Source organism: Macrobrachium rosenbergii, chromosome 50, assembly GCF_040412425.1.
Source record: "Macrobrachium rosenbergii isolate ZJJX-2024 chromosome 50, ASM4041242v1, whole genome shotgun sequence".
In the NCBI taxonomy this organism is placed as follows: domain Eukaryota; kingdom Metazoa; phylum Arthropoda; class Malacostraca; order Decapoda; family Palaemonidae; genus Macrobrachium; species Macrobrachium rosenbergii.
Window position 1 is genome coordinate 12,942,501 of NC_089790.1, and position 16,713 is coordinate 12,959,213.

Consider the following 16,713-nt stretch of genomic DNA (forward strand, 5'->3'; position numbering starts at 1 on the left):
ATATACTCTTTAATTATATGTAGCCTCATAATTTTTGTTCTTACGGGATATGAAAGTATGCATTCATAAATGTAGTTTCTCATGCAAGGTGCGCTTCAGCTGTCATTGGCTGTAATAAGAAAAACAAAATCATACAGGGTAAGCCTAGGTACCTCATGACCTAAGGCAGCCTGCCTCACCCATTGTGTTCTCAGCTGTGCTAGCTGTTGGGTGTTGCTGCCTTCTCCCGTTTTGATGCTAAGATTCTTGGTAGTGCAGTGTTACATGTTGACATTTAATGAGGGGCTGGGTGTGTTGTTAGTTGTGATTGCTTTGTTTTGGGTGTGTGGACCATGTATGCACCCTGCTTCTGTAAAATGGCTACCCCCTGACAAAAAGCTGGATTCACGGTATTACCTTGGGAAAGACGAGCCTTGCAGCAAGTTCACGTCCCCATTGGTGGCAAACCCGCATTCTGTCTGTCTCCTGGTGGCAGAGAGAATGTTAGAGGGATGCCATGTTTGCAGAATGTGGTGGGTGGCTGATGCCACAATGGTATCTACATAATGAGGTTTAGGAAGCAAAAGTGAAGCACGTCATCGCAAGAGGCAGTACTCAGTCCTTTGCCCCTGCTTCATTTCCATTGCACCTTTTCCTAGGGCTCCAGCAGTTGCTCCTGCCCCTCCACCAGGGTGTGATGATCTAGTTGAAAGCCCTCTGCTTTGGCCTGATGACACCCAGGTATTTCAACTAGTGTCCGCCTAGGCTCGCTTGCGAGGGATATGGCTGAAATGTTACCAGGACGACTGGTTGATTCTGGCATCATCAGCAAAGAAGGTGAGGGGTGGACAAAGTCCTGGCACTATGTTGGGAGCTGGGTGTTGTGGTGAACCTAGCAAAGTCTGACCTGTCCCTTGGGAGGTGTATCTGGAGAAGTAACTGGTGGAGGTGAGGGCCTTCTTATCTCATGAGAGAGTAGACAACCTTAGTGGTTAGTGGAGGTCTTTCTGAAGTAAATGGTTTAACTAGCGAGACAGCGGCAGGTTCACAGAAGACACCTAATGTCCCTCAAGTAACTGGCCACCAGAGGGAGGTCTCACGTTTGGTCCATGCAGTGGCAGTTGAATTCAGGAGGCTTGGCACATCTCAGAAAAGACACCTTCAACAAATTCTGGTGAGAGGTGTGAAAAAAGACCTGGTATTGTGGACATAACCCAGCCAGTCACCTACGACAACTGCCACTCAGCAGCAGCAGCAGGGCAGCAATTGGAGTGGGCCTGACAGCCAGGTACATCCCAGGAAGGTGTATTGTGATCACCATGATTTGTACAAAGAGGTAGTGAATGCCCTGCTGGAGAGTTGGAAGGGCCCAGCTCTCAATCTTTGCTGTAGCAGGGAATGCAAAACTGCCACTATACCCCACTCCCAGGGTGCCTTCCAACCTTGACTCACTGTGTATTATGTATATAACTCTTTGTAAATAAATTAATTTTAAGGTAACTTTTTTGGTTTTGTTCTGCTCCTCCTTCCTTTGTTTGTCACCTCTCGTCAGTCATTACAGCCCAATTGCTTGTTTCGTTTAGAACCTGTCGATCTCGAGAGGCGAGATCGTAATATTGGTGACCTTACCAGGGTTGGTTCTGTTTTGGCTGGCGGGGGTGTGGCAGCATCGGGGGAGAGTATTTTGTTTGTAAAAAAAAAAATTTTTTTTTTATTGTAATTTTTTTTTTTCTGTTAGGTGGGGAGGTGTTAGGAACAATCGTTTGCCGATTGTTCCCTTGGTGGATTGTTGCCTCCTTTGCTTTTGTTTGTTTTAATTGCTGTCGAGTTGACGTCTGTTGGATGGCGTCAGACTTCGTTAGTCAGGTTCTGGAGGGCAGAACGACCAGTCAGGTTCAGAGCGGCAGAGAGGCAGAGTCTTGGCAGCAGAGCAGTGGAGAGTATCTGAGGACGAGATGGTTGTTGTATCAACTCTGTCTTGATCGTCCAGTGTTTGAGGAGGGTGTCCATACTGTATCTGAGGTTGAGATGGTTGTTGTATCAACTCTGTCTTGATCGTCCAGTGTTCGAGGAGGGCGTCCATATTGTTTCCAAGGACGAGGTGGTTGTCGTGTCGGCTCTATCTTGATCGTCCGGCATTGGACTGTGGTCCTCATTGTTTGATTAAGTGTTCCCGTTTTGCTCTATGTATCATTACGCCGCTTCAGTGTTAATTTTAATTATGTATTATGCTGCCTGTTTCTATTGATTCTGTTTACAGATTGTTATTACCCTTATACAGCCTATTTTGTCATTATTGTTTATTCAGTTTGTATCTATGATTGTATGATTTTTCATGGCTTTGTTATTGCGGGGTGGATTTGTTTATTGGTTCTTCGACTGGTTTTACATAATAATGTTAGTTAATCATTTTTTGTTTTTGCCACCCAGAACCTTGACTCACTGTATATTATGTATATAACTCTTTATAAATAAATTAATTTTAAGGTAACTTTTTTGGTTTTGTTCTGCTCCTCCTTCCTTTGTTTGTCACCTCTCGTCAGGCAAAGTGACACATGGACCACCCAGAGCTAGCAGTTGACATTCTAAGGGAACTTCATGCAGATCCCACTCTCCAGGTGCAAGAACACAATGGCCAGTACTGTTGTGCAGTGAGCTCCCTCTGCCTTCATGGGTGGAGGTTATCCAGCAACTGCTGAGAAAGAAGGGATTTTTAAAAGGAGCTGCTTGAGGCGATCTTGGACAACCTCAGACCTTCTTCCAAGGGGTTGTACCAAGGCAAATATGCAGTTTTCTGCAATTGGTGCTGTTAGAGAGGTCACTCTCCCTCAAGACCTCTTTGAAGGAAATGGCAGACTTCCTAGCATGCATACGGCAGAAGAACCTCTTGGTAACAGCCCCGAAGGATTTCAGGGTGCCCCTTTGCTAAGCGTTTAGGCCGAGGGGCATAGACCTGTATAGTTCTTGGGAACTGTCCACGCTGATAAGGGACTTCAAGCAGAAGTCTCCACAAGAGAGGTGAGAGCCCCCAAGTGGGATGTGACATGGGTACTGGCTGGTATAAGGTGCCCCCTTATGAACCCCTGAAACAAGCACCAGACAGACACCTGACCTTGCAGGCAGTCTTTCTGCTGGCCCTAACTTTGGCCAAGAGAGTGGGGGAAATCCATGGCCTCTTTTACAGTGTCTTCCACCTAGAGGAATGGTCCTCCTCATCCTTGGAGTTTCTGGAATTTGTGGGAAAAATCACAGAAACCCTTCACCCTTGATCTGGAGATCAAGAGATATTCTATTCCCCCACTGAAGAACTTCGTCATGGGTGACAGGGAAGAAATTATGTTGTCTTTGGTCAGAGCCTTGAGATAGTACCTGAAGAGAAGAGCCTGCTGCGGATTCATTAGTATGGGGAGAAAGGAAGAGGTGTTGAAGAACACCATCTCTTTCTGGCTTTATGGAAGTGACCATGAGGGCCTATAACTTCAAGTAGGATGGGCCACCACTGCGAAAGGTGAGGGCCCCATGACATTTTGGGCATTTAGTCTATCGGCAGCATACAAGATGAACTACTCCTTCTTTGCAGGTCCTGAAGGTGGGGGTCTGGAAGAGGCAATTAGTATTCACAGCCCTCTACTTCCAGGACTTGGTGCACAAGTCCTTGGACACCACCATGGAGCCTGTGGCCATGGCAGCAGGTGGTGTGAGGGATGTTGAGCCCCACTGGGAGAGGGCTCTGCCCAGAAGGTCAGGGTGAGAGGGAGCACTTAAGGAACTTGGGTAAGTACCTGGGATAGACCCTTGACTTGTGCTAGTTTGAGTATGCTCTGTATCCAGAGGGATGTAGGGTTCGAGTTGGATTTTCTGCTGAGGGAGGGAGTAAGGGAGAGAGCTGGTTGGACAACTCTGGCACAGCTGGGGTATGTCCACCTGCACCTTGTAGTAGGAAGATTGGCTTCCCACCTGAAGGTGAGGCTTCATTTATGAAGGCATAGGTTTGTATCCCTGTAGGATCAGATCGTATACGAACAATAGCTTTCATAAAAGAACTAATCCTCCTGTACTACCCCTCATAGTTTTGATCTCTCCTATCCTGCCTGTGGGGTTTGACTTCCTCAAGCAGGCTTATCCACACAGTGGATGATGTTGGCAGTCTCATATCATAGTTTTGCATTGGAGGGGTGGGTAGCGCTCTCAGCTAGAACGTTGTTGGCCCAGCGTTTGACTCCCCGACCGGCCAGCGAAGAATTTATGTCTGGTGATAGAAATTCATTTCTTGTCATAATGTGGTTCAGATTCCACAATAAGCTGTAGGTCCCGTTGCTAGGTAACCAGTTGGTTCCTAGCCATGTAAAATAAATCTAATCCTTCAGGCCAGCCCTAGGAGACCTGTTAATCAGCTCAGTGGTCTGATTAAACTAAGATATACTTAACTTTTTGTCTCAGGTCATGAGGTACCTAGGCCTACCTGATAGGATTTTGTTTTTCTTGTTAGTCAGTGACAGCTGAAGCATGTCGTACATGAGAAGCTCCATTTATGAAAGCTACAGTTTGTTATACCTAGGAAAAATGCAAATTACATTTAGGATTTGGTATTGTAGGTTTCTGTCCTCTATGAAGGAGAGATTTTCTGGAAGATGGTTATCAAAATTAGTTAGTCGTGCTTGTTTAAGTGTTTTCAAAATATATTCATTTGCATACAGGTTGAATCCAAATTAGGCCGTCACAAATTGGCTGTGGCTGCTGAGAGGGATATGTCACACGCCCTTGCATCCTTGAAGAACAAAATAGAAGATATGACCGAGTTGAGGTATGTACTTTTTGTATTCATATGTATCATGTGTCATGGAAAGGTATTGAAATTTTGGTTCAAGTTTTGTTCTAAAATGTTAGCTTTCCAAGTTTTCAACTCGTGTTTTGCCCTTATACAGTACTTGATTTATTAGGTCTTCAGGGTTAGTCCATATCGAAGTTAGCATGGACCAAGGAGTTCAGGTTGTCAAAGAAGCCTTTGATTTGCATGTACACAATGAGTTTTGCAAGTTGTAAATATATAAATGCAATTTTATATTTTTTTAAATATCTACAAGTTTAAAACAGAAATATTGAATGTTCAATTTATTGAAGGGAAGACGCCAATAAAAAATATTTTGAAGATGCTCAAACTCTTGAGGCTTTCTGTTTAATGTAAGGTAGTGATGTCCATGTTGCTTTATGGTTCAATGTGTACCCTTGTTAAAGTGGGGATATTTGCAGGAGATCGTCTCCTCTTTAGTGAGATCCTCTCGTTTCCAAAGTATTACTTAAATTGAATGTTGCATATATATTTTGCGACAAAGTTTAGATGCTGTAACTTCATATTTTAAAAATTTATGTGCAATTTTCATGTACTAGTAATAATATGTGGAATTAATGGAATTCACTCAAGATCAAATAATGAATCCTAATGTGACGTTGGGTTAGTCACATTGATTAAATATAAATGTCTAGTGTCATAGGACGAAATTTCAGGGGAAAAAGAAGGCACCAAAATTATCAAGGGTAAAAGTAAGAAAAGGCAACAGTTTTTATTGCTATGCATTAAGTGGCTTAGGAACATCCCCCTCCCCTCGTGCTTTGATTGCTGTATGCTTTTCACATTTAAGGGGTGCGTTGACTGCCAAATTTTGAGGAATTGTCAAATCATAGTTATTAACAGTTTTCAACTTTTTTGTCTAAATAAACATATCCTGAAGCAAAAATGCTAAAAAAAAAAAAAAAAAAAAATTTAGATTGGTTTACTGGCAGTTTTGTTCATTACTTGTATAACACTGTGAACCACAAATTGTAAAAAAGATGTTAAAAAATAAAGTTCATGAATAATTCAGGATAGGATCAAGTAAGTTAGACACTGTATTGGACTTTCATGTGGAAATAAACATGTCGAGAAAAGTTGTTAAAAAATGTTTAGATTGGTTCATGGACAAATTTGTTGATTGCTTGTAGGGCACTGGAACGACAAATTGTAAAAAACGTAAAAGTCCATGAATGGTCCTGGATAGGATCAAGTTTGAGTTATTCACTGATTTGGACTGTTTTATATGTAAACAAACATACCTTGAAACATTATTGCTAAAAAAAAAAGTTTTTAATGGTTCATGGACAATTTTGTTCATTGCTTGTAGGGCACTGAACGACAAATTGTAAAAAAAAAAGCGTGTAAAATGAGTGTGAAAAAATTTATTTAAAAAATAATTGTCACCCACTAAAGTATCCCATTCTCTCTATGGGATGTGCCAGAGAAAACAGGTTATAATGATATAAGGATAACTTGCTCTAGATGTCCAGATTCTCTCAGCATTTTTGAAAGTACAAAAATATGTTTCTTTAGCTGTTTTCTCAAAACTTACTTTTTCAAAATGAAATGCTTATTTCTCCAAGAAGAGTGAACCAAATTCAGTGAAACTTTTCCTGATTATAGTATAGCAATATACCTTTATTTTCTTGTCAGGAAAATCGCTTTTCTGTGCAACTTTTAATTTCACATATTAATTTTAAAAAGTGACATCATGATTTTTTCAACGGCAAAACAAATGAACTTGAAGGTCGAATTTCTAAATATCCCCAGGAGAGAATTTTCATTATTAGTTGTAGAATAAGTGGTAAAAATTTGAAGAAAATCCCTTCCATCTTAAGGTAGAAACAGTCATTTACTCTGTAATGGGACCTTATGGTATCGGTGCTCCCCGTAAAGTAATGGGAACAATGAACCCTGATATAATGGAATTTGCTACATAAAGGATCTGTCTGAGTGAGTCGAGCAAGACCTTGTAGTCGGGTGCTGGTGTCTTGGTTATAAAAATCTATGTTTTTGTTTTCTCTGTGCTGCTCTGTGAAAAATGTCATTTTGTATTGTGTTCAACCAATTCTATGACACAAATATATACAAAGTTAATTTGGGATGGTATGGGAAAAGCACTAAGTAATGTTGAGTCATGAATATGCTGGAAGAAATAAGTTTTTATAAAAGTTTTTAAAAATGGTATTTGGCTTTTTGAACAGTTTAAACAGTTGCTTAGTATTCAAGCTTAACATGAAAAGTGAATTTTTTGTATAGCAAGGTAATTTTGTTTTTTAATCTGATCTAGTTTTTCATAACAAAAATTATACTATTCAGTTTCTTGGTCTAATTTTTTTTATTAGATTAGGTGGTTGTTAATCATTGGATAAGACTTCTAAAATCTTATGAAATAGTGAAGCTCTGTAGAGGACCTTGTTATTTTTGATTTTCAATTTACATATTTATGTAGATTTTAGTAAAGGTAATGGAATTAAGTACAGTAGTTCAAATATTTCCTTTGTATTTTTCTTTCCCATAAATGCAGCTTATCGCAGAAGAAAAGAGAAAAGACCAATTCCGCACCACAAAAGACAAAAGGTGAGTAGTTTGTAATTCCTGTCTTTCATTGGTACAGTGTTGAATATTTCTTAAATTTCCTTGGGATTATAGAACCATTACAGTCAATTAAAGATGTGGATATTATTTGTGTATGTACTTTAGATGTATGTTAATATTTTGAATTTTTTGTCCACAACGTTTATTTGTTTGTGAACTTGCAAAGCAGTTGAAGGTATTGTCCTTTTATGGTTTATTGCATTGTTGCATCCTGTGCTTCTTTTGTAATCACATACATTCACTGTACCTTCTTTCAAATTCTCTTTCTTCCATCTTACTTTCCACCCTCTCGTAACAATTGGTCCGTAGTGCAACTGTGAGGTTTACCTCTTGTTACACCTTTCTTTCCTTCATACTGTCTATTTCCATTTCAGCACTGAATGACCTCATAAGTCCCAGTGCTTGACTTTTGGCCTAACTTCTATATATTCAGTTTAATTTAATCACGTACATTGAATATCATAATGCTTATACATGTTCTGGTGTCAAGTTAGTACATAAATGTATCACAAAACTGTCTTGGCAATTTTCTCATTTTTAATTGAGATGTTTGTGTTGTGTAGCTGGTCAGATTGTAATCTTTTCACTGAATGACATTGAATGTCTTAACGTGGTGTAAATAGCAAGTGGACAGTTTTTTGTATCCCTTTATTCAGTTAACTTTCATTTATATGATATTCTTGATGTTTTAGCCGAGTCTTAGTTCTACCTTGGAGTTTTGTTTTAGGAAAATCAGTATTTCTCTTTATGTAGTTAGTATGTGTACTTTCTCTGTGGCATATAGCTTTTTGTTATGGAAATGTATTTTAGTTCAATGATTTATTTACTTGAATTGCATCCTGCTATGTAAAATTTAGTAGGTGAAAGTTTATCTTAGCTGAGCATAGTTTCTTCTGGGTTTATTGGTTTTGAGAAGACAGAGAAAGGATTGATTTTGCAAAGGCATTAGTAGTTAGAGCATGTAAGAAAGTGATGATGCCTGGAGGGTCTTTATAAGACACCTACAGTATATAAAGTTGAGTGTCATTTTGCACAGCAGTCTCTATTGCTGCATTATGTATTTTAGGAATATTTTTTTAGACCATGTGTAAACCAGTTACTAACCCTCTTAGGATAAGGGAGTTGGTTAGAATTTGCCTGTACAAGTTCACAATCCCTTATCCGAAACCCTTGGGGCAAGATGTGTTTTGGTTTTTGTAATTTTTCGGTTTTGGAACTGAAGATTACTCCTAATCACAAGCACACTTCATTTCCAACAATAACATTCTGTAAAACTCAAAAATATTCAGCATCAAAAAGAATTATGATTTATGCATATATACTCATGTATCATCTGATCTCGTGTATCATATGGTACTTAAAATTGTCCCAAAACATGATTTCAATTTATATAATATCACATACTCAATAGTGAGATGCCTTTTCAGTAGATTACATGATTACTGTATGTGCTTAATGTGCAAAGTTAAACACTGTTTTCTTTTTGTCACATGTAAGTCAGCTTTAAACACTGTTCAGTTTTTATTCAACCAGGCTATCGAACACTTGTGCAAGAATTCATTACTGTTGATTAACTGGAATAAACAACATGTGACATAAATAAGTTGAAAAACAACTTCTAGTGTTATTTTCATAAGGCCTAGGAGCTGGTTAAAAAAAAGTTACACAGAAAAAAAAAAAATTTCCCGCCACGCGGTATACAGTAGGTGTCAAGAAATGCCATTAAAATTAAGCAGCAGGTTATACCTGTGGCTGAAGAATTGAATACAGTGCTACCCCGCTTTTTCACGCTTCATTTTGTTGCAGATTTTTGTGGAACATATCTTTAACTTTTCTGCAGGAACCTTCACCAATTTGCGGATTTTTTCTATGGAGCGTATCTCCAAAATTATCACTAATTTGCTTTTTTCATAGAGCAACAGATTTTTATGATAAAAATAATTTACAGTGTACTTATAATGTAGTAATGTATCTATTAAGCTCAGTCCAGGTTGGGTCCCAGGCGACTGAGCATAACAAGTGTATGGTAATATAAGATGTATTTGAAATGGTATTACAGGCAGTTCCCGGTTATTGACCTGGGTTCTGTTCTGATTGTGTAATGATAACTGAAAATAGTTGATTTTTGGCGTGTTTTCGGCAATTTTCGGTGCTTGTCGGCACCCCTGTTATAGGTACATATCGGCGCCAATACCCAATTATTGGTGCCGATAAGTGGATATTGGTGATATTTTGTACCGAAAATTGATGATTTTCGTCGCTAAACAAGCCCTGTAAAACTGGATTGCTGATAACTGGGGACTGCCTGTACGGTAAAGTGTTTTTGGATGATAGCGCATACAGTAAAAAAAAAAAAAAAAAAAAAAACCGTATTCACAGTCTCACGATTCGCGACTCACCTATTCGCGGATTTCTGCATGGAACATACATACGCATTGTTTGCTGAAAATTCGCTCATTCATGGTAGTTTTCACTGAGAAATATTCATAATTGCTGTATTTTCAGCTCATTTTCATGTCTAAATGCGCTTTTTGTGATAAAACTATTAAAAATACTCTGGTAGTGCTTGAGTTATGATACTTTGCCTTACGATAATTTGATTTTGCAGTGGGGGAAGCAATTAATACCGATAGAGAATATTTATAAAATATTTTTTACTTTCGCGAGGGCATAGGAAGCAGCGTACAATCAGGCAGCGAGAGAGACCAAATTACTTCTTTTCCTCCATCTCTTTATCCCATTTTCTAGTTAAAAAAGTAAAAGGGAATGATAAAAGTATTGTTAGTAACGTTATACTCTTACGTAAATGCTTACAGCCATAAACAACCAAACGAGAAACTGTTGTTTTGTTTATCACCGAATATGATAAGAACAGACGTTTTGCTTGTATTTCAACCATCGTACGTTAAGAAACAATTACCATAGATATGGTACAAATGACGTTAAGTAGAAATAGGACTGATATATTTTTATGACATTATACCCTTACTAGGTATGATATATTTTTATTACATTATATACCCTTACTAGGTATGGATAAAAGATCGACAAGGAAATATACTGCTAAATTTAAGTTGCAAGTTGTAGCTGAAGCTGATAAAACGATGTTCAAGCTGCTAATGACTATAAATTATCGTGCATTAGCAACATGGATGAAACTTGACCGTAATTAAAAGTGGAGCGAAAGTATTTTAATCAAAACTACTGGGCATGAAAGAACATATTACTGCTATTTTTATGCCGATAAACAATAAATATGTAAAGCTTGTATTATGATGAAACCAAGTGAAAATAGCGAACGGAATCTTTATTTTTTTACAGAAAACAAACGCCCCCAAACGGCCAACATTTATTAGCGAAAAAAATAGTTAAGTTAATTTCACAACGAGATGTATTTTAAGTTATATTTTGACTTTAATTTCATGAGACGTATTTAAGTTATCTTTCGACTTGAAAACACTTCGTATAACGAAAAATAACCTTGTCCCATACAAATAAAGCTTATCTAGACATTAATTTTCGCTAACTAGAAGCAAGGAAAGTGCTCTGAACTGAGTTAAGTACGGTGAAATAAACTTACCGTGTAACCAATTTCCAAACTAAAACATTGATCGTTATGATTGCAGTGTATAATACAAAAGCAGTGTAAGAATATATACAATATATTATTGGATAGAGTGAATTAAGGCATAACATTTTAAAAGATCCATGGAAAAGATGCTCATTTGTTATGTTGATGTTTGCATAATACAATATGTGAATATAGAGTACATTAATGTAGGCTACGCTGCCGTGTATGTATTCGATATACCACAATGTAGGCTAAGCTAATTCTTGTTTGTTATTCAATTTCTCTTTGTATTGAATTATCAGAAGTCACTCTGCATGAACCTCCAGAATTAGCTGATATTGCCACCGGCCTGTTGCATCAGTCGATAATGCTTGCATACCGCACTAGAACTTTCTGAGTATATCAGTCATCATTTGCTCCCACTAAACTTTCTGTTATTCATATTTTTCGTTTATATTCTTATGTGAAAACATTGTGTATATATCAATGAATATTTTTTACCACATTGGCTATATACATATACATATATATATATATTATATAATATATATATATGTATATAATATAAAAAAAAGAGAAATATTTAGTGGAAAAAGTAATTGCAGAAATAGAAACAGCTATAAAGGGGTAGAAATAGTAGTAAAGTAGTAGAAATAAAGTAGCAGAAAAAGTAGTAAAGTATTAGTAAAATAGTACTAGTAGTAATAGCAGTATATACTAGTTTTCTTATGGAAACAGTTAGTCTAGGTTCATACGTAAACAGCATATACATCAATGAATGTTTATGGCATTGGTAATAATAATAATAAAGATAATATAACAATAATAATAATAAAAAAATTCAACAGGAATTTCAGCAAGCAAAGAAATCTTGCTCGAGACATCACTTCTTTACAAAAGATCCTTGGACCCCCAACCATGGCATCTTGTGACCAATACATATACATACGGGGCATTTTATTCACCCCCATTATCATCAGCAAGCTCTGAAAAACATACATCTCATCATGAGTGACAGCCCTCCACAGAAGTCCATTTACCTTCCACTTTCCTGCTGACCGAAAATACTCCTTTGCCCGAGCATTCTTCCATTCACACAGTCTGTCAATAACATCATCACAAAAAAAGAAACAAAATGCATCTCGTGGGCAGGTGAAGTCTGGTGTGCAAACATAGATCCCATTGTCACCCTTTGTGAAATCGGGGGGTGGGTCTGGGCGCACGTCACAAAATGGATCTGTTATGAACCGCCAACCTTCATCGACAATGGGTTCAATGTCTTCTAAATACTCGGTGTCGCTGTCATCCTCTAAGGAACTATCACCACTATCACTATAATCATCTGACAGATCTGGCAGGTATTCAGCCCCAGAATCTGAAATACTGTAATCTGACATCATGATACTGAAAAATAAAAAAAAAACTGTAAAATAACTGCAATCAAAAGGGAAAAAAGTTTAGCATTCGAATCCAAATGGTTTACTCAGAAGATCGTAACAATGTTTCATACATAACAGCTTGAGGCGCACTGGCATGTGCTGCTGGGACGATACCCTTATAATATCCCATATGAATATGATGTCACGGCGACCATCGGACACTCATTGGCTAGAATGAATAGTGGGTGGAGCTTCTGCACCTCTCTCGTACACAATACTCGCCTGAAACCCATCCAAGCTGAAGAAAACAGCTTTGCTTTTCGAGGAGGATGAAAGGCGATATAGCCAAATGCGTCGCGGTCTTTTATTACTGTACCGTAAAAGACGTACATGTGTACGTCCCGGTGGCGAAGGGGTTAATAATTACTATACTCGTATGTATAGAGTATGCTTTATAGTGTAGGCTAGGCTATATTCAAAATATGTTTTTTCCAACAAACGACAGGTTTTTTGGAACCTAACCCCATCGTAAGTAGGATAATACCTGTATAAGGATTTTTATTTATTTTTTTGTGTGTTTGAGCTATCAAAATAGGCAGTTCTAACCGTTTGTAGAAGGGTGCTAAGTATTCGTGGGTTTTAGCTATTCGTGGCGGTTTGTGGTACGCATCCCCCGCGAATACGGGGTGTTTACTGTATTGTACAATATTTAAAATATATTTGCTAATTATTTTAATTTTATTTTCCAGTAAAAGCAGACTGGAAAATAAAATGAAAATAATTAGTTAATATTTTAAATATTGTACAGTATGCCCTGTCTTCCAAAAACACTTTACAGTACTGTAATATCATTTCAAATACATCCTATATTACCCTTATAGAGAGAGAGAGAGAGAGTGCGTGCGTACACTTATGCTCAGTCTAGGGCCCAACCTGTTATGAGCTTAATAGATACATTTCTATGTTATGAGTACACTGTAAATTATTATTGTCACAAAAACCTGTATTTGGTCACAAACACAATATGAAAAAATAGTAATTAGTGAATAAACAGTGTTGCTTTACTGTAAAAAAAAAAAAAAAAGCGTATTTTAATTGTTTTTACCAATGTATAAGGAAAACGGGGCGACTTCAATACTGTAAGAGAAAACGGTTGTGCTATGTATACAGGGGTAACTTGATTAGATGTCAGATGTTCTGTAAGACTGATTTATTTAATTTGTGTTAAAGATTTATTTAATTTGTTTTAAACATTTTATAGATATTTTGCTGTTTTTACATTATTATTATTTTAAAATCAGTAAATCATTGTTATAAGCATTTTAAGAGGTGTGTATACATAAGAGTAGCAGTTGTAAAAGGGTACTAATCTTAGATGTTAGGATGTTTTGGGATGATGGTATTGGGTGTATTGTTGTTTGAATTGATATTAAATTTAGTATGATAATTTAGGTATATTTTTATTTGAACTACTAAATTAGGCAGTAAACTTTTAAAATAGACGCTTACAAGCATTTTAGTGAAGGGGTACAGGGTATTTGGAAGTTATAAGTGTTTTTGGAGGGGATTTTCCATTTCCATCATGTGTTCTGGAACCTATCCCCGCGAAAAGTGGGGGAGCACTGTAATGAGCAGACTGCAAAATGTTTTGGAGGCTAAAGCAATATCTGAAAATGGCAAAATCACATGTACTTCATTTTATTTACTAATTTATAAATAAAGTATATGCATTTTATGAAATCCAGCTTTGGTCATTTACGAAAGAAACTTATCTGAATTAAGTTTCATTCAGCAGCTAAGACAGTGATATCAGTAAAACACAGTCTGCTGATAATTTTAGCACTATAAACAGAACCAGAATGCAAATGTTACATGATCACTTTGTGCATATTGTGTAATACGATAAGATGAAAATAATACAAGTAATATATCCAATAAATTGGATACATTATAGTAAAACAACAGCTGTATTAAAATTCATTATTTTCAGTACACTTTAAACATATAAATGAAGGTGTCACTATGTACATGTACTGGTAATGGGACTTGTTGGGTGCAGGGGGAGGTGGCATAGTAAGGCTTGAATGTAATATGTAAGTGTACAAAATGGTGGGCAACTCGTGTATTTTTTTTTTTTTTTTTTTATATTTATTTATTTATTTATTTTTTTTTTTGGAGATGATACAGTAAGTCTTGAATGTAACAAGTAATTATACCTCATGATAGAAGTACGTATGATGGAGCGCATGATTGAGAAATTTTGCTTACTATGACATCTTTATAGGTGTACTTCAGGTAAAGTAGTCTATTGATTTATTTCACAAAGCAGTGTTATTTTGTTCTTATTTGTAGATTTTATAGTTTAGTGACTTTGGTCAAGTTAGCAAATGGGTTTTGAGGCTGTCTATTAGGCTCATGATAGGTTTATTCCTCTATTTGCACCTCATTTGGCCTACTACAGGCAGTCCCCGCTTACCAGCGGCATTGGTTAACAGCGTTTTGGTGCTATGGCGCTTGGCTAGCGACGTTAACCGGATTTTTGGCACTGATTTTCGGTTAACGTTGCTGTTAGTGGGGATTTCAGTGCTGATCTCCGGTTAACAGCGCTGATATCTGGTTAACGGTGCCGTTAAGCGGGTTTTTGGCACTATTATCGCCGATTTTCGGTTAGCAGCACTTGGCCAGGGATGGAACCCCTGTCGTTAACCAGGGACTGCCTGTGCTGCTGATAAAAGGAAGTTTACTTTAGTGGGTTTATGAAGAAACTTTGTGTGAAAAAATTGCTGTCGTGTGCTATTGACCTATCACCCATCCCAAAGCTCATAAGTGAAGGCATTGTACGGAAATTTGAAATGAAATTTGGTTGTGAGTATTGGTCCTGCTCTTACCTATAAAAACAGCTAAAATACATTTTGGTTGTGAATATTGGTCCTTGTCCAAAGCCAATTATCTTTTGTTGGGATGACTGTCAGTGGAAATGAGCATAATGTAATAAATGAATATGAATGGTTGAGGAAATGGTGGTAAATGAATAAGAAATAATATACAATATCAGTAATTATATTGTTGTGAATTTGTTTAATGATACCTATGAGTCTCATTTCTAGAGTGAGTTTGAAGAATTTAGTGAACGTTGGAAAATTATGGCAAGGTATTAATCAATTAGTTAATAGGAGGAGGGAATGATGTAAAAAGTACAGGTCAGAAGCAAATCAGTTGATGCCTAAGGCTCACTGCAAAAGAACTTGTTATACCATTGATTGTTTAGTGGTAATGAGTAATTCTTGACACTCATACATGGTGTCTACATGCAAAAGTGGATGACATATGTCATGTATGTTTTGGCTAAAAAGAACCAGTTGTTTAATTTGACCTATAAGAGCTTTGAAAACTGTGTCAGTCCAGAACAATAATATTATTTAAGATAACTGTTTAGACACGATTTTAAGTTAATATGCGACACATTGTAATAACTTTGTAATTGTGTATGCCAAAAGCTTGGCTGGGGGAGGAAGCGTCATGGTTAATGAATTGCTTTTCATGAATAAGATCTTGTGAATATGCGTTGTATGGAGAGTTGTTTGTGTTAATTTGATGTACGTAATCCCTACAAATGCCCGCATTCTGAATAGATGTACATTTGATAATTTTTTTTTCTACACAGGCAGTCCTGTGTTTCATTGTTGTGCATGCATTATATAGTGTGCATATCTAAAAGAAATTCTTGTAGATAGCGAGTATTTTCAGTTTCTAAGTTGGATTTTGTTCTAGTCAGCCACTCTGAATTTGTAATTTTGCATGGCTGAAGTCTTGTGAGTGCTGTATGATTGAAGTTTTGTAGCATTTTGTAGTACACTACTATGATGAAATTTTATTGTATTCAATAAATTTTAAAGAACCCAATAAAATTTTCAGTTAATATATTTAACAATTTCATTTCTTGCCATAGGGATTGGCCTAACTGGTTGTGCAGTTTTTTGTTTGTTCATTCTGAATAAGGTATCGGAGCTAATTACTAGTAGAACTGTTTGCTTTGGATATTAGTTTAACTACTTAGAGGTTTATTTAGTGATAATGAGGAAATACGTCTTTTTCCCTGCATTTTCACGTCTGAACACCTGATTTAACTCCAAGGTCGGAAAGCTGGGAGCTCTGATATGACACTGGATAAAGGAAAGTCCAGCACCTCCAAGTCAACCAGTGATGGTGAGTGTGGAGCACCATATTTCTGGTAAAAGGAAGTTTTGAGATGAGGCCTTGGTGAACATGTATTTTTTATATTCTAAAAGTAGTAGTGGGGACAGCTTTGTTAGGTTTCAAAAGTGTGCAATCATATCTTACTGTTATGATATATA

The 16,713-nt window shown here is 37.1% G+C and overlaps 1 protein-coding gene across 1 annotated transcript in view; it reads left to right on the forward strand.

Annotated features, from left to right (window-relative positions):
* Positions 1 to 16,713, forward strand: part of LOC136832631 (uncharacterized) — a 95,847-nt gene that overhangs the window by 56,824 nt on the left and 22,310 nt on the right. Inside the window, 3 exon segments of the mRNA XM_067093886.1 lie at positions 4,677 to 4,783; positions 7,338 to 7,390; positions 16,493 to 16,564. Of these exon segments, the coding sequence (XP_066949987.1) occupies positions 4,677 to 4,783; positions 7,338 to 7,390; positions 16,493 to 16,564 (232 nt within the window).